Source organism: Lissotriton vulgaris, chromosome 11 (genome assembly GCF_964263255.1).
Source record: "Lissotriton vulgaris chromosome 11, aLisVul1.2, whole genome shotgun sequence".
Classification (NCBI taxonomy): Eukaryota; Metazoa; Chordata; class Amphibia; order Caudata; family Salamandridae; genus Lissotriton; species Lissotriton vulgaris.
Genome location: NC_141699.1, coordinates 376960091 through 376986840, shown reverse-complemented (window position 1 = coordinate 376986840; position 26750 = coordinate 376960091). Strand labels below are relative to the sequence as shown.

At 48.0% G+C, this 26750-nt stretch overlaps 1 protein-coding gene across 1 annotated transcript in view; it reads right to left on the bottom strand.

Moving 5' to 3' along the window:
* The window catches only part of LOC147679807 (uncharacterized), a 582063-nt gene that overhangs the window by 234807 nt on the left and 320506 nt on the right, over positions 1–26750 (bottom strand). Inside the window, exon 15 of the mRNA XM_086943363.1 lies at positions 22847–22967. Within this exon, the coding sequence (XP_086799489.1) occupies positions 22847–22967 (121 nt within the window). The remainder of the gene's footprint in view (positions 1–22846; positions 22968–26750) is intronic.

The following is a 26750-nucleotide window of genomic DNA, read 5'->3' as shown; positions in this document are numbered from 1 at the left end:
TCTAATCTCATGTGACGACACTCCACCATTAAGGGTGGCCTGATGAGAATTTTTAAGCCTGGTTATAATTACTAAAGGTGATACTGTATGACCTGTCCTTGTCTAGCTCCCACTCCATGACACCACTCACTAGACCTTAGTGTCCCCTTTATTGTTATTCAGTTGTGTAGGGAGCTGGAATACAGAGGTCTTTAAATATTCCCCTCGTTGACCCTAATTTAAGGTTGTTTTTTTGTTTTTGCCCCCAGATCTTTCCCCATTTCTTGGGTCTACCCCTTGCCACATACACAGCCCCAGGCCCGGACTGGCCGTAGCGGGTACCGGGCAATCCCCTGGTGCGCTGCATGGGTGGGGGCTGGTTTTGGGCCCTTGGGGCCGTGTAACAAAAATGGCAGAATAACGGCCCTGGCAAAGAGCTCGGCGGATCCCCCCCTTGGGTAGAGGGGGTTGGGGCCGAGCACTTTGCCAGGACCGGTTTTGGTTCCCAGTCCGGCCTTGCACAGCCCGCTCTCTGAACATGCTCCAATCCAAATCATCTATCCATTTCCCAACCGTCGGTGGCTGAACCGCCCCCCACAGCTGAGCTATATTACGCTTCGCAATACTACATGCCAGCGTTGCCCACACCTTTCCATGAGACGTAAGATCGGTCGGATCCCAAACATTCAGGATACAACGCCTTGCTTCCAACTCAAATCCCACTCCCCACACCTCCCGAACCTTGGCATGAATAGCTGACAAATACCCTTGAACATGGGTGCACTCCCACAAAACATGAAAGAAGGTTCCCATTTCACCACACCCTCTCCTGCCCTCTCCACTCACAGCCAATCCCATTCGCACCAACCGAGGACCAGTCACATAACAGCGGTGGAGAATCTTTAATTGAACCAGGTGAAGCCTCATCTGAACGGCTACAACCCGCGGAGAGGCCCCCGCCTCCCTCCAATCCTCATCGTCAAATAACCAACCGTCGGCCGTCCACTGAACCCTCAGGGCCACCAGTGGATCCTCCGCATGATTGACTAGTTTCTTATAAATCAAGGAAATTGCTTTCGTCGGGAGGTGACCATCGAGTACCCTATCCTCCAGCGGGGAGGCCTCCGGGGGCACCCCGCAAACGGGGATGTTGGCCAGCAGCGCATGTCTTACCTGAAAATAACGGAACCGCTCGCTCCCATGCATCTGATATCACTCCTGCAGGGTCTCGAAGGGGAGGATTCCATCCTTTCCCCACAAATCCCCAACCCGGGAGATCCCAATGAGATCCCATTTGTCAAATCCTTTAGATTTCCACAGGCTACCCAAACGTTCTGAGTTCCAAAGGGGTGTTGCCAATGTAATCTTCCCCTCTCATCCAAGGGAACGGTTCGCCTTGTGCCAGACCCCTATAGCCAGCGCTGCAGGTCCTACCAGCGGAAAGCGCCCCGCCCCTGCATATAGTGCCTTAGTGAGTTCCCCACCGGGAGCCTGACCACGGTCCATAACATAGCCGGGGTCAAGCGGTGATCCATAAATAGCTTGATTAACCGCCGCCAACTGCGATGCCCAATAATACCTCCTGATGTTGGGTAAGCCGATCCCGCCGTCATACCACGGTAGTGTCAATTTCGCATACGCTATACGGGGTCTACCTTCCCAGAGAAGTTGCCTCTGAAGAGACTCGATCTCCTTGAGATACGACGGCGGAACCGGGTCCATAGAGTTCTGGAGCGCATACAAGAAACGCGGGAGAGCCATCATTTTGAACAAAAAGGCCCAGCCAAGAAGGGAAAGGGGAAGCGCCCTCCAGCGATCGACATCCCGCCGAAGCCGAACCAACGGAGGCAGCAATATCTACTCCGGGGGTCCAGTGATATAAAGATGCCTAAATATTTAAAGCCCATGGCTTCCAACCTGACCGGGCAATGCGGGGGGACCTCCGGGGGGTCTCCACTCAAAACGAACAAGACTGACTTAATCCAATTAATAGCAAAGCCGTAATACCTACTGAACACCTCCAAAACGTCCAAAAATGCCTTAAGCGATGTCCGGGGGTAGGTCAGATACAACAGAATGTCAACCGCATAAAAAGATATCCTATCCTCCCAATCAGACGTCCACCGTAGACCCCTAATCGACCTATCCCACCAACCCAGGCGGCAAGCGGCTCAAGCGCCAATGCAAAGAGCAGAGGGGAAAGAGGACAGCCCTGCCTGGTGCCCCTAACGGTGATGGATCAAGCCCTGATCTTTGGACTGGGTAAGAGTGGTCTGCTTATATCAGACACTCTGTTCATCACCACCCCCATTTCTGTAGCTTGTCTCCTTTCTGGTGAAGAATTGGCTTGGTAGTTTAGTCTGCCCTGTTCCCATGATGCACTGGGCCAGGGACAGACTGATTTGCATATAGCCAGGTTCTGAACTGGGATGGTGCAGTGAGATAAATAACGGTGATGGATCAAGCCCTGATCTTTGGACTGGGTAAGAGTGGTCTGCTTAATTAAGACACTCTGTTCATCACCACCCCCAATTCTGTATCGTTTTTGGCCACTATAGGTGTGGCAGGGTATACTCAGACATGAGTCCCTTTCTCACTGCACCATCAGGATTCAAGCATGCCGGGCCGAAGACGGCTGAAATGCCAGAAACCGGTCCCCGGTAGCTTGTCTCCTTTCTGGTGAAGAATTGGCTTGGTAGTTTAGTCTGCCCTGTTCCCATGATGCACTGGGCCAGGGACAGACTGATTTGCATATAGCCAGGTTCTGAACTGGGATGGTGCAGTGAGATAAATAACGGTGATGGATCAAGCCCTGATCTTTGGACTGGGTAAGAGTGGTCTGCTTAATTCAGACTCTCTGTTCATCACCACCCCCATTTCTGTATGGTGCCCCTCCCCAGCACAAAGTCCGCCGACCTGTGATTATTTATGACTACTCGGGCTAGTGGGCCAGAATACAGGAGGTGAACACAAGGAAAAAAATCCAGGCCCACCCCCAACTCACCAAGGGCAGCAAAAAGATAAGGCCACTACACCCTGTCAAAGGCCGTGGTGGCGTCCAGGCAGAGCAATATTGTCGGCTCACGTATCTGCGACGCCCCACCCACGACCCCATGCAGTCTGCGCAAATTAAGAGCCGTGTTCCGGCGGGGCATAAAGCCCGATTGGTCCGGATGCACCAGTGTGGTAATCACTTTGACCAGGCGGTTTGCCAACAGTTTCGCCAAGATTTTGGGTTTGGCATTCAACAAAGAAATCGGCCGATAGGATGAACACTCAGTTTTCGGTTTACCCTCCTTGTGAAGGACAATAATATTACGTTTCAGAAAAGGGGGTGGTGATGAACAGAGTGTCTGAATTAAGCAGACCACTCTTACCCAGTCCAAAGATCAGGGCTTGATTCATCCCCGTTATTTAGCTCACTGCACCATCCCAGCTCAGAACCTGGCTATATGCAAATTAGTCTGTCCCTGGCCCAGTGCATCATGGGAACAGGGCAGACCAAACTACCAAGCCAATTCTTCACCAGAAAGGAGACAAGCTTCCGGGGACCGGTTTCTGGCATTTCAGCCGTCATCAGCCCGGCTTGCTTGAATCCTGATGGTGCAGTGAGCAAGGGACTCATGTCTGAGTATACCCTGCCACACCTATAGTGGCCAAAAACGATTCAGAAAAGGGGGTGGTAATGAACAGAGTGTCTGAATTAAGCAGACCACTCTTACCCAGTCCAAAGATCAGGGCTTGATCCATCACCGTTATTTAGCTCACTGCACCATCCCAGCTCAGAACCTGGCTATATGCAAATTAGTCTGTCCCTGGCCCAGTGCATCATGGGAACAGGGCAGACCAAACTACCAAGCCAATTCTTCACCAGAAAGGAGACAAGCTTCCAGGGACCGGTTTCTGGCATTTCAGCCGTCGTCGGCCCGGCTTGCTTGAATCCTGATGGTGCAGTGAGCAAGGGACTCATGTCTGAGTATACCCTGCCACACCTATAGTGGCCAAAAACGATTCAGAAAAGGGGGTGGTGATGAACAGAGTGTCTGAATTAAGCAGACCACTCTTACCCAGTCCAAAGATCAGGGCTTGATCCATCACCGTTATTTAGCTCACTGCACCATCCCAGCTCAGAACCTGGCTATATGCAAATTAGCCTGTCCCTGGCACAGTGCATCATGGGAACAGGGCAGACCAAAATACCAAGCCAATTCTTCACCAGAAAGGAGACAAGCTTCCGGGGACCGGTTTCTGGCATTTCAGCCGTCGTCGGCCCGGCTTGCTTGAATCCTGATGGTGCAGGGAGCAAGGGACTCATGTCTGAGTATACCCTGCCACACCTATAGTGGCCAAAAACGATTCAGAAAAGGGGGTGGTGATGAACAGAGTGTCTGAATTAAGCAGACCACTCTTACCCAGTCCAAAGATCAGGGCTTTATCCATCACCGTTATTTAGCTCACTGCACCATCCCAGCTCAGAACCTGGCTATATGCAAATTAGTCTGTCTCTGGCCCAGTGCATCATGGGAACAGGGCAGACCAAACTAGCAAGCCAATTCTTCACCAGAAAGGAGACAAGCTTCCGGGGACCGGTTTCTGGCATTTCAGCCTTCGTCGGCCCAGCTTGCTTGAATCCTGATGGTGCAGTGAGCAAGGGACTCATGTCTGAGTATACCCTGCCACACCTATAGTGGCCAAAAACGATTCAGAAAAGGGGGTGGTGATGAACAGAGTGTCTGAATTAAGCAGACCACTCTTACCCAGTCCAAAGATCAGGGCTTGATCCATCACCGTTATTTAGCTCACTGCACCATCCCTGCTCAGAACCTGGCTATATGCAAATTAGTCTGTCCCTGGCCCAGTGCATTGTTAGACCTGACATCATTGGCTTGAGTCTCTCCTCCATTTTTTTCTGTTTGCCTCCACGGTTTACGATGTTTTTGCTGGTATATGCTTTGGGCACTGTGCCACTGCTGATCAGTGCCACAGTGCAAGTGCTCCCAATGTAAAATTACTGTATTAATTGAATTCCATGTTTGGCTTATTTGGTTTACTATCAGTCCCTAGTCTAGTGCACCAGGAGTGCCAGGGCTTGTAAATACAAATGCTGCTCGTGGGCTTGCAGCACATGTTGTGCCACCCACAAGAGCGGCCTAGTAAAAGTATGTCTCCAGGTCTGCCATTGCTAGACCTACGTGCAGTCTGGTACTGTCACGCTGACTGCGCAAGTACACCTACTTGCCAGTCCCCAAACCTTCCCTTAACTTCATGTTAGTCACCCCTATGGTAGGCCTGAGGGCAGGGTGCATTGTAAGCATAAGGTAGGACAAGCCTGACAAGGTTGGCATGTCCTAATAGTGAATTACAGCCATAATCGTTTTTCACTATTGTAAGGTAACCTGCTCTCCATTAGTTAGAATGGGCTGCCAGGATTATTAATGCTATAATCCTAGCTGGCTCGGGGAGCATGGTGCAATGTCGAGTTTGGTGTCCCTGAACTCGGGGTTTAATCACGCATCCATTTGTGTGGATGGTTTTTGGACTCTGGGTTTGAAAATAGCACTTTTAGAAAGTGGCTATTTTCTTGTCTAACAATTTCTGGTTTCTGCTGGTTTGGTGTGTGTGTGACAGGAGCTGGGTGGCTCCAGAGATCTGCTGAGTCAATGTGGGATGAGTGGGACATTTGCATTGAGAGTAGGGGGAGAGTAGCTTCTGATAGCCTGCCCTGCCTGATACAATGCTGGCTCCACCTCCTGCCAGGCGACTGATGGCTCTGTGCCTGCCAGGGACGATCCTAGCCCCACCTCCTGCCGGGAGGCTGATAGCTCTGCTCCTGCCAGTGACAATACTGGCTCCACTTCCTACTGGGCGGCTGAGGACTCTGCCCTGCACAGTGAATAGGCCAGGTGCCTGTGCCTGGCTACACCCACAACAAACCCAGGATGTTGGGAAATTCCCCTGCATGGACAAAGGGATCAAAGCCAAAAAGGGGTATAAGAGAAGGACCCCTGAACCAAGACTTTAGATCACTTCTGACAAGGAACCCTGAAACCAAGGACAAGAAGCCTGCTGATCCAAGGACTTGCCCACCCCTTCTGCCAGTGTGCTGTTTGCTGGGGGGAATCCTGCATTGCTTCTTTATTTTTGCCAAGGAACCAGGAGAGAGGAACTTTGTGTGTACTCTCAGACTTTGCCAAGAAAATCTCCAAGGACTGGAAGAGTGCCAGTCTCCTGCTGAAGTCACAGGGCTAAAGGACTTCATCATTTGCTAAAAGTGCTTGTTGCTGGAACTTGTGAATCCAGCACCTCTGAAAGAATCCAGCAATCTCGACGCCGACGGACGTCGCCGAATCCAGCTCGACATCGTGAGTAACGGCTCCAGTGTCCCGCTTCCTCGACGCCGGCCGCCGGGCCCGACCGACGCCAGCAGCAACGCCAGTGAGTAGTGAGTTCGGCTCCAGCTCCAAGTGACCTCGTGTCTGCACCGCTGCTGATCGCATCGACTTCGAGCCCTCTCGACGCCGTGAGCGCTGCTCACCTTTGCAACATCATCGACATCGACGACGACGCCGTATCCTGCTTCGCCTCGTGAGTGCTGCTCCTGCCCGACATCGATCGACGCCGCTGCAGGTCGCCCAGACTCCGAGGCCGGATCGACGCCGGAGACGCGACGCCGGACATCTCAACGCCGCTGATCATCGCGTGCTTCGCTTTTCCAAGGTACTGTGTTGTGGGGGTCCGTGTGACTCCGAGCTCGACGTGCGCTCCTCGCGGTCGACGCCGAACCCTTTGGATTAACTTTGCTTCGACGTCGTGTGACTCCCGTGTGGGTTACATTGTTGCCAAGAACTGTGTTTTACTAAAGAAGAGTTGCTTTTGATACTAAAGACTTTGTGCTAAGAAGAAACTACACTTGAACTATTATTTTTCCTTCCAAGAGTATTTATTAAGACTGTGGTATATTTTTGTCGTTATTTGGTCTTGTGCTAAGCCTTATATAAAAATCCTTATTTTTATAATACTACTGTGTTGTGTCCATTTGTAGTGTATTCACTTTATTAGTGTATGTGGTCATAAATGCTTAACGCACTGCCTCTGAGATAAGCCTGTCTGCTTTGCCAAGCTACCAAGGGAGTGAGCAGGGGTTATCTAAGTGTGTGATCCCCTTGCCCTGACTAGAGGAGGTCAGTCCCTATTTGTCAGAAGTGTATACCTCTGCCAACTAGAGACTGCCAAGTCTAACATTGGTGGCAGCGGTGAGGATTTGAACTTTGCATTTATGACCCATGTGCAGTGATTAGTGTGCGCTACATAGTGAAAGCAGACCATAGCGCAGCCACAATCTAATTTGGAAGGATTCTATTTTTGTTCTCTGCTTTTCTGAAGCTTGATTTTTGAACACTGCCAGTTTCGACCATGAGTGACAACGGAGTCACTGCCCCTGTTGTTGTTGTGGAGGAGGAATTTGATAGAAGTAAGATCCAGGATTACAACAGAAAGCAATTGGATCATTATTGCAAGCAGTTGAAAGTCCCTACTAAAGGCTGCAAAAACAAAGGAGAAGTCCTCAAAGCTCTAGAGTCCTGGTTGGAGTCCAGAGATCCCTCTGATGCGGTGGTGGTACCCACAGAGGAAGGGGATGAGGAGGTGCCAGTGAATGGGCCTGTGTCCTCTCCCGGTAGCAGTGTTTCCTCCAAAGGTCTTTCCCCTGAAGAAATAGAAGAAAGGGCGAAAGAGCGAGCTTACAACATGGAAATGGCAAGGCTTAAGATAAATGGGCAGTTGGAGTTAGAAAATGCAAAAGGCAGAAGAGAAGCTGATTTGGAGATCAAAAGGTTAGAATTTGAAAGAGAGAAGTTAGCTTTGGAGCGTGAAACCAGGTTGAGGGAGCTGGATATCCAAGCTAAAAAGTTAGAATTGAATCCCTCTGGTGGCAGCATCCCATCTGTGCCTGCAGAAAGTAAGTTTTATTCTCCCAAAGATGTGATAAAATATTATCACAAGAATGAAGATATTGGCCAGTGGTTTAAAGCATTTGAGTTAGCATTGTTGGCCCACCGGGTCCCTGAGAAGGATTGGGGAGCGGGGTTGTGGGGTCGCTTTGTGAATGAGGGAAGAGATACCCTGTTAGACATGCCTGTTGAGGATAGGATGTCTTATGCTCATATGAAAGATGCTTTAATGTTGAGGTATGGCCTAACCCCCGAGAAGTACAGACAAGCTTTTAGAGAATGTAAGAAGTTGCCTGGTACAAACGTGGGTTGAATATGTGTCTTATTTTTGCAGAGCCATGGATGGTTGGGTAAAGGGCAGCAAAGTGGAAAGTTATGAAGCTCTTTATGATTTGTTTGCTTGGGAGCATTTGTCTAATAACTGTTTTCCAGAGCTGCGCCAGCACCTTATTGATAGCAAGATATCTAACCCTAGAAAACTTGCTGAGGAGGCGGACCGCTGGGTCAGTACCAGGTTCCACAAGGGTCCAGTGGGAGACTCAGCCAAAGGTGGGCAGGGTCCCCAGCAGAAGAGTGGGGGGGACAAGGGTAAACAGAAGGAGTTCCAGAAAGGGCCCCAAAATAATCCCCAAGGGAACCAAGGGAAAGGTTCCCAGCCTCCCCCTGAGAAGAAGCCAGGGGCCCCGACAGGTAAACCTGTTCATAGGGGCCCAATGACCTGCTACGTTTGTGGGCAGGTGGGACACCGGTATTATGATCCCCAGTGTCCCATGAAGAATTCTAATGTACCACCTCGTGCACCCCCCCGTCTGTTGGCGAGTGTAGCCCTGGGAGGGGAGGAGATGGTTGCCCCTGGTGGGAGGGGTCCCGCAGAGATGTCCCTGGTCTCGCTAGGAGACATGGAAATGGTCCCTCCACCCCCTCTGCCTAGTAACACTAATAAATATAGGCAGTGGGTGACCATTAATGGCCATAGAGTGGAAGCCTTCAGAGACACCGGAGCGAGTGTGACAGCTGTCAAGTGTCACTTGGTGTCCAGAGAGCAGGTGGTTCCCCACGCATTCTACCCTGTGATAGCTGCTGACAACTCCCAGAAAGAGTGTGAGGTAGCTCAGGTTCCCTTTGAATGGGGGGGAGTTTCAGGTACTCTTCAAGTTGCTGTAAGGCCCGCCATGCCTGTTGACTGTCTCCTGGGCAATGATTTGGAGGACTCCCCTTGGGCTAAGGTGGAGAGGGAGACACATTTGAAAATGTTGGGTGTGCCAGAGTGGGTGTGTGCGACCACTCGTTCTATGACAACAAGTAAGGCTGTTGATGGGGTCCTGGAGCCTGAAAATATGGCCCAGGACCCAGCTGTGAAGAGAAGAGGCAGGGGGCGCGGGAAACCGTCCCCCGTAGTTCCCGTGGTCCAGGAGGAGGTAGACCCTGAGGGGGATGCCCTGGAGCCCACAGGGGAACAAGTGGCCGAACTGGGAGACCTGCCCGAGCTGACCCACTGGCAGCAGTATGGTGGTCCCTCCAGGGAGGAATTTTGTGCTGAACAAAAGGTGTGCCTTTCTCTTGTGGGTATGAGGCAGCAGGCCTCAGCCCAAACCTCAGGTGATCAGTCAGGGTCACATTTTGTGTACTGGGAGAACGACCTCCTGTATAGCGAGCCTAAGGCTGCTGAGCCTGGGTCAGCCCGTGTGCTGGTGGTACCCCAGCGCTTCAGAGTCTTCCTACTGGGTTTGGCTCATGACGTTCCGTTAGCTGGACATCTGGGGCAGGACAAGACCTATGACAGGCTTGTCACCCATTTTTATTGGCCTCAGATGCGAAGGGATGTAGACATCCACTGTAAAACTTGTCACACTTGCCAGGCAAGTGGGAAAAGTGGAAGGAAGCAGAAGGCTCCCCTCCAACCTTTTCCAGTGGTCAGTACCCCCTTTGACCGGGTGGGCATTGACATTGTTGGGCCCCTGGACCCCAAGACAGCCCTGGGCAACAGGTTCATCCTGGTCTTGGTGGACCATGCCACACGGTACCCGGAAGCCATCCCTCTCAGGACAGTGACGGGCTCCGTGGTGGGACGGGCACTGATGGGTGTTTTCTCCCGAATGGGGTTCCCCAGAGAGGTGGTGTCAGACCGGGGCACCAACTTCATTTTCAATTATATGAAGTCTCTGTGGAAGGAGTGTGGGGTAACCTACAAGTTCACCACTCCTTACCACCCTCAAGGTAATGGGTTGGTTGAGAGATTCAACCGTACCCTTAAAGGCATGATCATGGGTCTTGAAGAACCAATGAGGCGGAAATGGGACGTCCTCTTGCCATGCCTGCTGTTTGCTTACCGTGAGGTGCCACAGAAGTCTCTAGGGTTCAGCCCCTTTGAGCTTTTGTATGGTCACCGGGTAAGAGGACCTTTGAGTCTGGTCAAAGAAGGCTGGGAGCAATCTCCCAGGAAACCTCCCCAGGATGTATACAGTTACATGCTGGCCTTTAGGAACCAGACTAGGTGCTTCAGGGATCTTGCTCAGGCAAATCTGGAGGCCAGCCAGGAAGAGATGAAGCGGTGGTACGACCGGAATGCCACTCTGGTTGAGCTTCAGCCTGGTCAGGAAGTTTGGGTCATGTCCCCTGTGGAACCTTGTGTGCTCAAGGACAGGTGGACTGGACCGTTTAAGGTTGTGGAGAAGAAGAGCGATGTCACCTACTTGGTGGACTTGAAATCTCCCAGGAACCCCTTGAGGGTCCTGCATGTCAACCGTTTGAAGCCCCACTTAGAAAGGTCCGAAGTGGGCATGCTCCTAGCTACAGATGCTGGAATGGAGGAGGAGAGTGAGCCTCTTCCTGACCTCCTGTATGCAAAAGAGCAAGATGGGTCAGTGGATGGTGTGGTCCTCTCTGACACACTGACCCTTGAGCAGCAGCAGGATTGTCGCCAACTGTTGGGACAATTCCCTGATCTGTTTTCCTTGGTTCCTGGTGTCACTCATTGGTGTGTCCATGATGTTGACACCGGAGACAGCACTCCTGTGAAGCACAAGGCTTACAGGGTGACTGAAAAGGTCAGAGCATACATTAAGGAGGAGGTCTCCAAAATGTTTGCCTTAGGGGTGGTTGAGTCCTCTAGCAGTCCAAGGGCCAGCCCAGTGGTCTTGGTCCCGAAGGCTGCAGCGCCTGGTGCTTCACCAGAACTTCGGTTCTGCGTAGATTACCGAGGACTCAATTCAGTCACGAAGACTGACGCGCACCCCATCCCCAGAGCTGATGAGCTCATCGATCGGTTGGGGGCTGCCCGGTACCTTAGTACGTTTGATCTGACGTCTGGGTACTGGCAGATCGCCTTGACTGATGGGGCAAAAGAGAGGTCAGCATTCTCCACACCAGATGGGCTCTACCAGTTCCGGGTTATGCCCTTTGGGATGAAGAATGCCCCTGCCACCTTCCAGAGGTTGGTCAACCAGGTCTTGGCTGGACTGGAGGATTTCAGTGCCGCCTACCTGGACGACATTGCAGTGTTCAGCGCCAGCTGGGAGGAACACTTGCGCCACCTCCAGGAAGTGTTGTTGGCCCTGCGCAGAGCAGGCCTCACAATCAAAGCCAGTAAGTGCCAGATTGGGCAGGGTTCTGTGGTGTACTTGGGGCACCAAGTAGGGAGCGGCAAGGTGGCCCCCCTGCAACCCAAGATTGATACCATCCTGGCTTGGGCACCGCCCAAAACCCAAACTCAGGTGAGAGCCTTCTTAGGTCTCACGGGTTACTACAGGAGGTTCGTCAAGGATTATGGTAACATTGTGCACCCCTTGACATCGCTGACTTCCAGGAAGCAGCCACGAAATGTGATCTGGACTGACGCCTGTCAGACGGCCTTTGACACCCTGAAAGCTGCAATGTGCACAGCACCTATACTCCAGGCACCCGACTTTTCTAAAGAATTTATTGTCCAGACGGACGCTTCAGAGCATGGCGTGGGGGCTGTTCTAGCTCAGGTGAATGAAGAGGGCCGAGACTTACCTGTAGCCTTCATCAGCAGGAGGTTACTTCCCAGGGAACAGAAGTGGAGTGCGATAGAGCGAGAATCATTTGCTGTGGTCTGGGTGCTGAAGAAGCTAAGACCCTACCTGTTTGGGACTCACTTCCGGGTTCAGACAGACCACAGGCCCCTCAGATGGCTGATGCAGATGAGGGGTGAGAACCCAAAACTGTTGAGGCGGTCCATTTCCCTACAGGGGATGGACTTTATGGCGGAGCACCGCCCTGGCACAGATCACGCCAATGCTGATGGTCTGTCCAGATTTTTCCGCCTTAGTGATGAGAACTCCCCAGGGGAAGGGTAGTTCTCCCCACATTTGAGCTGGAGGGGACACGTGTTAGACCTGACATCATTGGCTTGAGTCTCTCCTCCATTTTTTTCTGTTTGCCTCCACTGTTTATGATGTTTTTGCTGGTATATGCTTTGGGCACTGTGCCACTGCTGATCAGTGCCACAGTGCAAGTGCTCCCTATGTAAAATTACTGTATTAATTGAATTCCATGTTTGGCTTATTTGGTTTATTATCAGTCCCTAGTCTAGTGCACCAGGAGTGCCAGGGCTTGTAAATACAAATGCTGCTCGTGGGCTTGCAGCACATGTTGTGCCACCCACAAGAGCGGCCTAGTAAAAGTATGTCTCCAGGTCTGCCATTGCTAGACCTATGTGCAGTCTGGTACTGTCACGCTGACTGCGCAAGTACACCTACTTGCCAGTCCCCAAACCTTCCCTTAACTTCATGTTAGTCACCCCTATGGTAGGCCTGAGGGCAGGGTGCATTGTAAGCATAAGGTAGGACAAGCCTGACAAGGTTGGCATGTCCTAATAGTGAATTACAGCCATAATCGTTTTTCACTATTGTAAGATAACCTGCTCTCCATTAGTTAGAATGGGCTGCCAGGGTTATTAATGCTATAATCCTAGCTGGCTCGGGGAGCATGGTGCAATGTCGAGTTTGGTATCCCTGAACTCGGGGTTTAATCACGCATCCATTTGTGTGGATGGTTTTTGGACTCTGGGTTTGAAAATAGCACTTTTAGAAAGTGGCTATTTTCTTGTCTAACAATTTCTGGTTTCTGCTGGTTTGGTGTGTGTGTGACAGGAGCTGGGTGGCTCCAGAGATCTGCTGAGTCAGTGTGGGATGAGTGGGACATTTGCATTGAGAGTAGGGGGAGAGTACCTTCTGATAGCCTGCCCTGCCTGATACAATGCTGGCTCCACCTCCTGCCAGGCGACTGATGGCTCTGTGCCTGCCAGGGACGATCCTAGCCCCACCTCCTGCCGGGAGGCTGATAGCTCTGCTCCTGCCAGTGACATTACTGGCTCCACCTCCTACTGGGCGGCTGAGGACTCTGCCCTGCACAGTGAATAGGCCAGGTGCCTCTGCCTGGCTACACCCACAACAAACCCAGGATGTTGGGAAATTCCCCTGCATGGACAAAGGGATCAAAGCCAAAAAGGGGTATAAGAGAAGGACCCCTGAACCAAGACTTTAGATCACTTCTGACAAGGAACCCTGAAACCAAGGACAAGAAGCCTGCTGATCCAAGGACTTGCCCACCCCTTCTGCCAGTGTGCTGTTTGCTGGGGGGAATCCTGCATTGCTTCTTTATTTTTGCCAAGGAACCAGGAGAGAGGAACTTTGTGTGTACTCTCAGACTTTGCCAAGAAAATCTCCAAGGACTGGAAGAGTGCCAGTCTCCTGCTGAAGTCACAGGGCTAAAGGACTTCATCATTTGCTAAAAGTGCTTGTTGCTGGAACTTGTGAATCCAGCACCTCTGAAAGAATCCAGCAATCTCGACGCCGACGGACGTCGCCGAATCCAGCTCGACATCGTGAGTAACGGCTCCAGTGTCCCGCTTCCTCGACGCCGGCCGCCGGGCCCGACCGACGCCAGCAGCAATGCCAGTGAGTAGTGAGTTCGGCTCCAGCTCCAAGTGACCTCGTGTCTGCACCGCTGCTGATCGCATCGACTTCGAGCCCTCTCGACGCCGTGAGCGCTGCTCACCTTTGCAACATCATCGACATCGGCGACGACGCCGTATCCTGCTTCGCCTCGTGAGTGCTGCTCCTGCCCGACATCGATCGACGCCGCTGCAGGTCGCCCAGACTCCGAGGCCGGATCGACGCCGGAGACGCGACGACGGACATCTCGACGCCGCTGATCATCGTGTGCTTCGCATTTTCAAAGGTACTGTGTTGTGGGGGTCCGTGTGACTCCGAGCTCGACGTAGCGCTCCTCGCGGTCAACGCCGAACCCTTTGGATTAACTTTGCTTTGACGTCGTGTGACTCCCGTGTGGGTTACATTGTTGCCAAGAACTGTGTTTTACTAAAGAAGAGTTGCTTTTGATACTAAAGACTTTGTGCTAAGAAGAAACTACACTTGAACTATTATTTTTCCTTCCAAGAGTATTTATTAAGACTGTGGTATATTTTTGTCGTTATTTGGTCTTGTGCTAAGCCTTATATAAAAATCCTTATTTTTATAATACTACTGTGTCGTGTCCATTTGTAGTGTATTCACTTTATTGCTGTATGTGGTCATAAATGCTTAACGCACTGCCTCTGAGATAAGCCTGTCTGCTTTGCCAAGCTACCAAGGGGGTGAGCAGGGGTTATCTAAGTGTGTGATCCCCTTGCCCTGACTAGAGGAGGTCAGTCCCTATTTGTCAGAAGTGTATACCTCTGCCAACTAGAGACTGCCAAGTCTAACATGCATCATGGGAACAGGGCAGACCAAACTACCAAGCCAATTCTTCACCAGAAAGGAGACAAGCTTCCGGGGACCGGTTTCTGGCATTTCAGCCGTCGTCGGCCCGGCTTGCTTGAATCCTGATGGTGCAGTGAGCAAGGGACTCATGTCTGAGTATACCCTGCCACACCTATAGTGGCCAAAAACGATTCAGAAAAGGGGGTGGTGATGAACAGAGTGTCTGAATTAAGCAGACCATTCTTACCCAGTCCAAAGATCAGGGCTTGATCCATCACAGTTATTTAGCTAACTGCACCATCCCAGCTCAGAACCTGGCTATATGCAAATTAGTCTGTCCCTTGCCCAGTGCATCATGGGAACAGGGCAGACCAAACTACCAAGCCAATTCTTCACCAGAAAGGAGACAAGCTTCCGGGGACCGGTTTCTGGCATTTCAGCCGTCGTCGGCCCGGCTTGCTTGAATCCTGATGGTGCAGTGAGCAAGGGACTCATGTCTGAGTATACCCTGCCACACCTATAGTGGCCAAAAACGATTCAGAAAAGGGGGTGGTGATGAACAATAATATTAGCCTTTCGCTGGTCATAGGGAAGCCGACCCCTCTCCCTACTTTCCAAAAACATACCCTTCAAAAAGGGAGCCAGCTTGTTCGCATTGACTTTATACAGTTCAATGGAAGTCCATTCGGGCCCGACGCTTTACCAGAGCGAACCCCCCTAATTGCCGGAGCCACCTCATCGTTGGTAAGGGGAGAATCGAGAAAACCTCTATCATCTTCTGAAAGAGCGGACATCAGAATGTCCCTAATCATATCTGCGTTCTCAGCCTCCGAATACATACACTCAGCTGCATAGACCCCCTCATAATAATTAGCAAAGACGTCCACGATTTTTGCAGGTCTGTGACCCTCTCTGCTCCACGAGACTGAAGCATCGGGACCAGCCGCGACGCCCAGTCTCCCTTCTCCAACCAAGCTATCGATTTCCCCACCTTGTCTCCATGTTCATATATCCTACTCTGTGTGTTCAGCAGCTGCGATCTAGCATTATCGCGGGCCAATGACCTGTATTCATCTTTAAGAAGACTCAAGCGATGCAACCCCTCCGGCGTGGACGCACGCGGCGCCTCCAGCTCCAATGCAAGCAGATCCGATTCCACCCTATCCATCTCAGCACGCCCTTCCCTCTTTTTACCCGAGATAAATGAAAACAACTCCCCCGAAGGATCTTTTTATAAGCCTCCCATAGGGAGCATGCAGAGGCCACCGAGTCAACGTTCTCCTGAAAATACCTGTCTGCTACCCGCACTATCTCCCTCTTGGCCCCGGGATCCCGGAACCTCCAAGCACTTATCGGCGCAACACGAGCCACATTCCTACCGCCAAGATCAAGACTGAGCCAAACAGGGGAGTGATCCGATACCCTCCTAGCCAGATAGTGCACCTACCAGACCCAAGCGACCTGCGCCGCCGGAACCAGAACATAGTCTATTCTAGAAAGGGATTTGTGCGCCGCAGAAACATGCATATAGTGCGCCTCGTCGGGGTGTCTGAGCCTCCAACTATCCACCAGGCCCACGGTACCCACAAAATCAGCCAACCACCTCTGAGAGGATCAGTTTCAAAAGTTAAAAGACTATTTCTTATAAGATTTTTTTTTATAACCTTTATTTATCTTTTGTAAGAAAGCCACAGAAGGTGCACCGGTATGACAGGTGAAGTATACGGCAAAGCACAAATATACAAATAGGACATTCTCACTTATGGCATTATAGGTTATCATAATTCAAAGAGACCATTGTTATACTAACAGAGACATCAAACCGACTCCCCCTCCGTCGAGCCCTCACTCCCATCAGACACATTCTGACCACTCGCATTTGTATCAGGATTCAAGAACTCATTGCATAAGTCCCTCCATGACCTGAGATCCTCTTCCAGTTTATCACCCCTTTGACTGGCTTTCATGTGACCGTCCTCCGCCAGTGCCCGCTCATGCACATCCCTGAACCACGCATCCACTTCAGGGGTACCCTTCCCCATCCACGTAATTGCGACCCTACGCTTTGACAATACTAGGAGTAATTGCAGGAGTTTATGTACTATTTTGCGCTTTTTGGGTTTCCTAACATGTCTCAGTAAGCAGTGCTGTGGCGTCATCTCCATCTGAAGACCCGTGCCCTTCTGCACCAACTCCATCACCCGGACCCAGAGTTGGTATACCCCAGGACACCCCCATGCTCAGTGCAAAACATCCCCCCCCCCACTTTGCCACACTGAGGACGAACAACTGGGTAGTCCGGGTAAATGCGGTGCAACCTTACTGGCGTCATGTATGTGTGCTGTAAGTAGGTATAATGTATCAACTTAAAGCGTGCACTGCAGGATACCATATGTGTGAGTGCACTTACTACTTTTCACGTCCATTCACCTAAGGGCTCTGTCATGTCCGCGTACCATGCTGCCCGTGCCTTGGTGAGGGACCCGTTGAGTCGAACCTCATGGCATTATATAGAAGAGAGACGAGTCTACGCCCAGCACCACAGGTGAGCATTATGTCCAGCGTTTGTGTCGACTGTGGGGCAATTGGGTATGTGGGCCATGTCACTTTAACTAAGTCCGAAAGTCCAGCATAATGTAGATAGTTGCCGTGACCCAGCCCAAAGCCCTCACAGGCCTGCTCAGAGGAGATGAAGGTTTCGCCTGGGAACAAGTCTGCCAAGATTTGACAACCCCCTCCCCCTTCCTCCACAACTGGAATGACATATTGTCTATCATTTTTCGCACCGGAGCGAGTATCCATACAGAAAGTTCCTGATGGAATGGTGGACTCCTCAGGATGTGTTCCACAAATATCTTCCAGACACTTGCCATCTGTTTAACAATATAGGGTGAGTCATCAGGGGTTCCTGCACCCCCCATCAACGCTGATGGGTGCCTGTCCGACTGGACTCGCCCCCTCAGCAGTCTTATCTCCCAGTTGTCACCATCATCCAGCCACCAGTGGATAATTCTGTTGAAGTGGGCATTATATCATCCTTTTCTTCCTATGACTTTTTCAAGTTGACATGGGCAAGCATGAAGCCACAAATGCTCTCCCAGTTCGGGCGGTAAATGTTATCTCTAAAGAAATCGATATCGCAGAACGACGCCTCTCTTTAGGAACAGGGGGGTCGAGATACCTACGGAAGATGCTGCCTGGTCATTAGTGTCCGTTTTGCATCAAGGGGAGTCTTACTGTTCTAGTGCTGCAGAAGGCCCAGTTATTCAACCAAATCAAGAACCAACTCTAGTTTTTTCTTCCGATAACTGTGCCTCTACAGCCTGCCCTCCCACCCCCAGGAGGAAAAGAAAGTGCAGGGAGGCCCCATGACGACTGGTGGTAAACAAGCCCCCTTGCCTGTAACCCTGACACACATATAGATAGCGACTCGGCCAAGTCCCTCTAATTGTCCTACTGGAGGACTTTAACAGCAGGAATAGCATCTAGAATGGAGTATTTATTATTACCCAGCAGAGATCAATTAGAGCACCTGATTGCTGAAGTGGATGAGATAAAAAACAACCATTATTATCCACCCTTGGTAGATTTGAGGGGTGGTACCCCCAAAGAACCATCACTAGCAACTATATCACCTAATACGTCAGGGACCAACATAGGGGCAACCAGATACCACCCAGAGAGGCAACAGACTGCTGGAGGCTACAGGTCGCAGGAGGCTGGAACTGCCATATACGGGGCTGGTGTGTGTAGTTATTATAATAATAAGGCACTACAGATCGAGGAAAATGGTTTCCTCAAGCACCCATTATATCTACCCACCTATGCCCCCACAGACATAACACACACAGAGGAAGGGTTACAGTTTCTAGATCATATGGTCACACTTCGCCCCTTGCTGCTTTAGAGCTATATTTGGATAAAAGCTGAGACTAGCTTAACTAAGTCAATCATTTTAGATTGTTTGTCCATGGATAATATATCAACTCCCTTCTTACTGATTTGTTTAAGATGCCAATCCAGCTTAACCCCGAACTGGTAACAACACCCACCAAACGGTCCATTAATAATAACTTTATGACTTTTACAAGGGGAGCGAGGGGGGGAACCAACTGTTATATTTTATTATTCACTTGAGCTGGAGGAGGCTGTCAAAGTTATTTAACTCATGTTTCAAATGTAATGCACTTTTTGGTATTAATTGGATTTAAACTAAGGATTGTCCATCATTCAGTTGCCTTTCCCTTCATGAAGTTCTGTCCCCCAGACACGACCCTCTGCCCCTGTGATAGCCAGAGCAAGCAAAGCACCATGCACTTTATGTTATACTGTGATTTGTATTCTAAGTTTAAGCGTAATTATTTAAACCCCCTTATTCCTGCACAAAATATCAGATTGCATATTGCTATCTTGAAATATTGTATTGTATTGTAATTGCATTCATATAGCGCTTACTACTCCTGACAAGGCATCCAAGTGCTTTTTCGGCAAATAGCATGCTACTCCCTCCCATAAAGGATTAGTGGTGAATTAGTATAGTGAAATTTGAGTGGTGGATATGTTATTCAGTTATTTGCATTGAGAAGGATAGTGGGGGAATAGAAGAGGGAAAAAGGTGTGCATTTATATAGCGCTTGCTACCCTTGATGGGGTGTTGAAACACTTTTTCGGCGAGTAGCACACTACTTCGGAACCCATAAAGGATTAGTGGTGAATTAGTATAGTGAAAATATGAAAGTAATTTGAGTGGTGGATCTGTTAGTCAGTTATTTGGATTGGGAAGGATAGTGGAGGGATAGAGAAGGGAAAAAGGTTTGCATTCATATAGCGCTTGCTACCCCTGAAGTGGGGGTTGAAGTTTTTTTTTCCGGCTAGTAGCTTGTTACTCTGGAATCCATACAGTGTTAGTGGTGAAGTTGTATAGTGAACTATGAAAGTAATTTGAGAGGTGAATACGTCAGTCAGTTATTTGGATTGAGAAGGATAGCGAAAGGGTAGAAGTGATAGAAATGTTTGCATTTGTATAGCGTTTGCTACCCCTGATAAGGTGCTGAAGTGCTCTTTCGGTGAGTAGCACGCTACTCCGGAACCCATAAAAGATTAGAGGTAAATTAGTATAGTGAGATAAGAAAGTAATTTGCATGATGGACATGTTAGTCTGTTTTGGTTTGAAAAGGATAGTAGAGGGATAGAAGGGAAGGATTTAGTTTTTTTGTGTGTTTTTTGTTTGTTTTGAAGCTCATAACAGTAGGAGGAGGCTTGGGATGAGTAAAAGGGAGGTGGAGTTTATGCTTGAGTTAAATGACATCAGGGTTTGCTTTAACGTTTCCCTTTTTATTATCAAAGCAATCAATATATGTAAAAGTAATGTTTTAAGATGTCACAATGGATTTTAAGGAAACTGGATGGAAGCTTTCCCCAAAAACGTTTTGCTATGGACTTTTGCTATTGTTATTGATGTATACAGATATATGTAAGTGCGTTCGCATTTATTCTCGATTACAATCATTTGCTATTGTTTCATTGTTAATCACTTTTATGGTTGTTTTTAAACATCAACTATGATTTTCCATCGAATCGAAATAAACATCCCGATGTTCTTAAAATTGAAACATTTAACAATGTGCAACAGCCATCAGTGAGCGTACGCCCTAATGGACTGCATTATGTTGGCAAAACTACAAGCAAATATAAAGTCCGAATGAATAATCCCAAGAATAACATCAGAAACTGGCCCATCGCTTCGGCTGCGACATTTTAACACAAAGTACATCAACTGTGGTCTTCGCCTTAAAGTTAACAGCGCACAAATGAAGTGAGTATAGTAGACAAAGTGGCTGTTGCATCGTGAGGCATTGTGGATTTTAAAGCTAGTTACCTTATGACCCGGGTGCTTTAGGACCTGACAGAAATATTATATTAAAAGACTACAGTGAAAACTAGAACAGACGAATCCAAGAAATGGCGTTCCTGGGTCTATAAAATGCAACAGGATATTGGAAAATTGGTTCAAATGATAACGGTTAAAAAGCGAAAGGGAGAATATTGTTTAAAAGACTTGAAAAAAATAATCTTTGTTTGAATTAATCTTGTTCATCACTTAGGGAATAATAAAAATAAGTTATGTCATTTTTAGAAACCTAAATGTATACTCCTGATGAAGTGTGAAACGCATTGAGTTTTACTCAGACATCTCCTTATTGACAGATAGAGGCTGCCAGATGTGGGTGAATTTCCCTGAAACGTATTGAGTTTTGAAGCATATAAATGACCCATGTGCATGAATTGTTTTGGGCAAAGAGATTAAAATGCAACAACATGAATGAATAGATATGAAATTAGAGGAACCCAGAATAAAGAACAGTTATTTATAAATGCTCTGAAAACACAGCCAGTGTGTGTTCAACATGGACCCTTGAGTGTTTTGTCGGCAGTGTTGAAGTGTATCATCCCGGGATAGTTTGTGGCTGGCTAGATGGCTGGACAAGCAGGGCAGGATAACTTGAGTAATCAATATACTGTGAAGTATGATCTTTTGAGAGAAATATCTCATACGTCTGTACAGCTAGAACACTGTCATATTAAAGTATTATCAGGTGGAAGTAATGGCCACAGAACAACAACGGGGAAGTAATGGCTCTCCCAGCACTGAACAATGAAAACAATGCCCACCATAATGCTTCAATGAAATACCGTTCTAAGCAATCATCGCCATGATACCATGGTAAATGTAAACGAGCTCCTGTGTGACTGCGCTCTGACCATAATGCTACTTGGATTATTGTGATAGAATAGTAATGATTTGTTAAATACTATGATATGAAAACAGTGTCCCTCAGATTACTGTTACACAACAATGCTCTTTTTTGGGAGGTGAATTGAGATTCTTAGAACACTGACCCCCAAAAAATATTGCCACAAAAAATACTATGAGAGAGGAATTCATGATTCTCCGACTAGCCTACAACGAAAATAATGCCCCTAAAATTGAGGCCAAGTGTGACTGTTTCAATACCTTCCTATGAAATGCCTTTAAATTACAGTGTCAGTAGAAAGCCCCTTGTAATACCTCTGTGTTACGAAACTAAATATAATAATGCAGAGAAGTGACTTAGAATGCCATGGGATAAGTATAGTGCCTAGGAATACTGTGCTATGGAACTGATTCGACTCAGAATTCTGTGACAGAAAAAAAATGATCCTCAGAATAACTGGCTATGAAAATAGGAAAATGAGATCCTTCAGGATAATGATATATGTAGGAGTGCTGAGCTATGTAAACAATGTCCCTCAAGTCACTGTGACAGAGGAACACTGGCTTTGTAATAACTTAACAGGGGAATAATTGTTGTAGTAATACCCGTGTGATCGCATTGCGCATGTCCGAAAAATAAGAATAAAGGCTTTCGGAAGGTTGTTATAAGGAATCCCTCTCGGAATATGGTGTGTTGTGGGAACACTGCTGTAAAATAATGCTTTATTGGAATATCTAGTTAGACAATAATAGTTCTCAGAACATTATTCTACAGAAAACCCTGACCCTCGAAATATTTTACTAAAGGAGTAAGGGCCCTCAGAACACCATACCAACCAATGCTAGTTGAGGAAGATTATGTTCTCAGAACACGGTGCTATGAAAAGGATGCGCCTCGGAATGCCATGACAGCGATGTATTGGCACTTGGAATACAAACCTAGGAAAAGTATGCTTTTTAATATTGCTCCAGGAGAAGCCATATTGGTAGATGGAGCACTGTGCTTTTGAAATAATAGCCTTAAAAAATCTTCCCCAGAGAATGTGGCCAAAGGAATAATCGTTTTCAAAGTATTCTGCTATGAATATAGGGACCCTCAAAATGATGTGCAATAAAAATGAGGGATTTCTGAACATCGCTGTATAAACATATGGTCTTGCTGAGTATTATTTCAGGAGAATAATGGCTCTTAAATTATGATTTATGGAGACATTACTTTCAAAATACTGTTGACAGGGAAATGAAAATACTTGTTTGCTCTACCTACAATCTAAATTTCCTAATCAGTTTTCCTTTGCTCATTCCTTCTTCCCCTGTACCCCTTCTTTTCCCCTTATATGACATCCCCGCCTCATTTATGTTACTGTCTCTTTTCTCTACTATGCCTCTTTTTCTTCATTCTGTGCTTCCCCTGATAACCCCTCCCCACTATATGGTACCTGAGTACACTTTGTCATCGGTTCGTTTTCTGGGTGATGGCAGCGGCCTCCTTTCTTGAGGATTAAAGGGAGGGGGCGCATACATCTCTTCATCCTCCTCTTCTTCGTCGATGGTCTTGCTCTGAGATTAGAGAGAAAGAGGTGAGAAAAGGCACATTCACAGAGGGAGGTAGAGCTGGCGGGACCCACTGGCACTCATTTTGAGGACCGCCACGTATTTTCTTTTCACAAACTTTGATCTAGAGCAAGAGAGAGAAAAACACAAAAGGGAGAAAGAAAAAAGGAAGAAAAAGACAGAAAACAGTGACAAAGGGAGAAAGCAGAGATAAAAAAGAACCTGAAAGAGTGGGACAATCAGCTCCCTCAAATACTATCAACCTATACATTATAAGACCAACATTCCTAGCTATGTTTATCCCTATATTCAAGAATGCAGACCCCACCTATTTACACTAGGATTGCTTTCAATTCTCAAAAAATCAAACCACTTGCATTCTCATCACATTTCCTATCTTGAATGACTTCAATCTTCAATGATTTGCTATGTTGTGAAATCTACCCTCTGTGTTTCAAATTAGCAAATGAACCTTATTGCCGATCTCTGAAATCTATCAAATTTCCATATTTCACATCTTTCTTTTCCATTGGCCTGAAAGGCATTGACTTTAATTTCCTCGCTGAGCCTCACTGCTAATAATCCAATTAAATCCTCCCAATCTGGTTTTCGAGCTCTATACTCTGCAGAAACTGCACTCTCTTCTATAGAGCAAACTATGTCAGGCCCCCCTCAGACAATTCAAATTTATATTATAACATTATAGCCTGCTGCCAAGAGCTATACCATTTGTTAAAGGCCCTGACCCAGAGACACAGGCCCAAGTCGCAAGCAAGGGCCTATAGCGAGGATAGAGACAGCCTGAGGGAGAAGGGCTATAGGTCTGTAAGAACATTCCACTTATTAAGTGTAAAATCTTCTAAATTAAAAAGGAGGAAAAAGATAGAGGCACATTGGAATGCTGGAGCAGAATCTCTGTACTAGTCATTATTGGACCTTAGCCGCTCCATTGTCTTCAGGTGATCTCTAAATATTCCAATGTTATAATAATGCACATTGATCTCTCTGCGCATCTGATGCTGTTGATCACTCCGCACTCATTTCTACGCTCGCCACTTTGGATATTTCAAATCAAGCACTCTACTAGTTCTCGTACCTCACTGATCATACTTTTACAGTCTCATAGTGTTTATCACTGTTCACATTAACCCTTCGGCCAGTTGAATTTCTGAAGGCTTGATCACGGGCACTTTCATTTGCAACCCTTTATAACTTCCAAGTTAGTCATAACTAAACAGCAATTGATGCTCAACATCACGTACTCAACATTGAGAAAAAATACACAGGTTACACCCCCTTGCAGAAAGCCAAAAGCCATTTTCAGTATTTCTCATAAGCAAAATTAGAATGTCGCAATAGCCTACTAGTCAGTCTCCTCCTCTTCCAATTCACACCATTAGAGAACGTTTAAAACGTTTGTACTAGGACCCTAGTATACATTTTCAAGACCAAACCACAAACTCTGAAAACTGGCACCAAATTACCAGACTCTCAGCCCAAATTCAAGTAATATACAAACTACTTATGCTTGTTTCCACATCCATAATCATCTTATCCTTTATCTATAATAAAATGTGCTGCACACAACCTTCAATTCACAAACCTACACCTGTGGCTCTTAAATGTCTGGACCTCACGGATAGCAGGGCTCCCCGCTGAGTTACGCTCCGTCTCCTATTTCCCTTCAGACTAACGTTCTCAATCCAGAGAGAAGAGAGAATGAAATCCCTCATCTCAACTCCATTATCCACAAATCTCATCTCATGAGCCAGATGTAAAATATGTTTATATCCTATATCATCGTTTGCAAGTTTCTGTATTTCCTCTCAATCACCATATGACTGTATCGGATCCACTTTAGAGTACATGTTTACTATCCAACATGTAATAGACCTCATGTACTGAGGTCCTGTTGCAATGTGCCAAATTTCTCGTTTAAATGCTACTGTGTGCTCACAATAAATACATTTAGAAAGAAGATAGAAACAGGTGAAAATGTCCACAGACCCACATTATTGTTGGACTCAGCCATCCATCTACTAGCCTAGGCGCTGCCGTGCAATGAGAAATCACGACCTGGCTCCGTATGGCACCCTGCGTGACTGGTCCAGGAGCCACTGTGACTTCCTTTTGAATCAAAGGGTCAAAATATGACACATAGTTCACTTCTGTTGTGGTATTTTATGATATCAAATGCTGCCTGGCCCTTTGGTGGTCAAGAGTATGTACCTCCCTTCCGTCTGAGGCTCCTCAGGAGAGCACTAATCGTGACCAAGTCCTGGACATTTCGCGAGCAGTAACTGGCCCCCACTGGGGAGGAGTTGAGTTATGACACACTTGCAGGTGCTGCTGTTGATTAAAGCACTTCTACTTTTTCAGGGTCTGCCACAAACCTTCATGTGTGCCTGTTGAACTTCTAGAAGAATTTGCCACGCACATTTTTCTTTAGTGGGAGATTTGCCTCAGTAAGGGCACTGCTCACCTTAGCAAGATTTTCATTGTGCTCCCGTTTTTGTTTTTTCTGAATATGATGATGTGATCACCACAGTTCAGTCTATTCGGTAGGCATTGAATGGCCACCATATCTTTTCTTGGATAACAGCAGTTGCTGAAGAACTCCAAAGGTCGATAGACATTTGTGGCGATTCATCCCATATGGGAGGCAAAGATTGCGATGTATCAAGACGGCTCTTCCATTTCTACCTTATGATAGCCCTTTTTACGGACAATAGTAGTGAACAACTGAGTCCCAACAAGCTGATGCATCCATCATGTCCTGATTACAGGGAGGACGATGTTTCTCTCTCTCTCTTTCTCTCTCTCGCTCTTAGTGACCACATTGGCTGAATCTGGTCTACACAGATTCTAATTTGCCACTCCCTTCCCTAAAAGTCTCTTGGGTACTGGAACACAGTGGCGTAGCAAAAGAGGGGGGGGGGTGGGGGGGGGGTATTCTGCACGAGTTTTTAGGGCAACGGCCCACCGCTCTTACCAGCATTCCCTCTGCATTTTAATGCGGCCGCCTCGGGGTGGCAAACGCAGTGATCTCCACGGGTGGCAAAAGGGATACCTACACCACTCGATCAATGATGAAAATCAATTAAATGGTTCCTGACACAGACTCAATAACATCTTGCTAGGGAAGGTTCTGTATTTCAGCTTCCACCTCATATTTGAATTTAAAAGGGATTCCACAAAACATTTGTGTAGTCATACTTCTCTGACTTTTGTGTTTCCCAGGATTTCAAATAGTTAAAGAAAGAGTTTCATCTCCGAACCAGTAGTGCACCACAAGCAGCATTTGCAGAGTGGTGGAGTAAAGGGGCATGGCCTCCAAAGACCTCTTAGCAATTCCGCTGTGTGGGACTTATTGGAAATAACAGGAGTGATAGTTGGCCCCCAAGAACGTCCATGGAGGAAAACTACCCTGCCTGTTTCCTCCAGAAAGTCCCGCACAGCAGGATTGCTAAGACCTAGTAGGAAACCATGCCCCCTTTTCCACCACTCTGCAAATGCGCCTCTTGGTGTACTACTAGTAGGGGGATAAAGTCCCCTTGGTTATTGGGTGGGCGCCCCGGGACATTGCTAGAGCTGGCCTGGGGGTTGCTGTACCCAGGGCCATCTAGGGCTCCATGAGGAGGGCAACACGGCCCCCTCCAATGTAATTAAGCCCCCAGGGAGGGGGTGGTACCCGGGGATGCGGGGGCCACGCCACCCTTAGGTAATTAAACAGAGTTCCCTTGGGAGGTAGTGATCCCCGGAGCTGCAGGGAGCCATGTTGCACCCCCA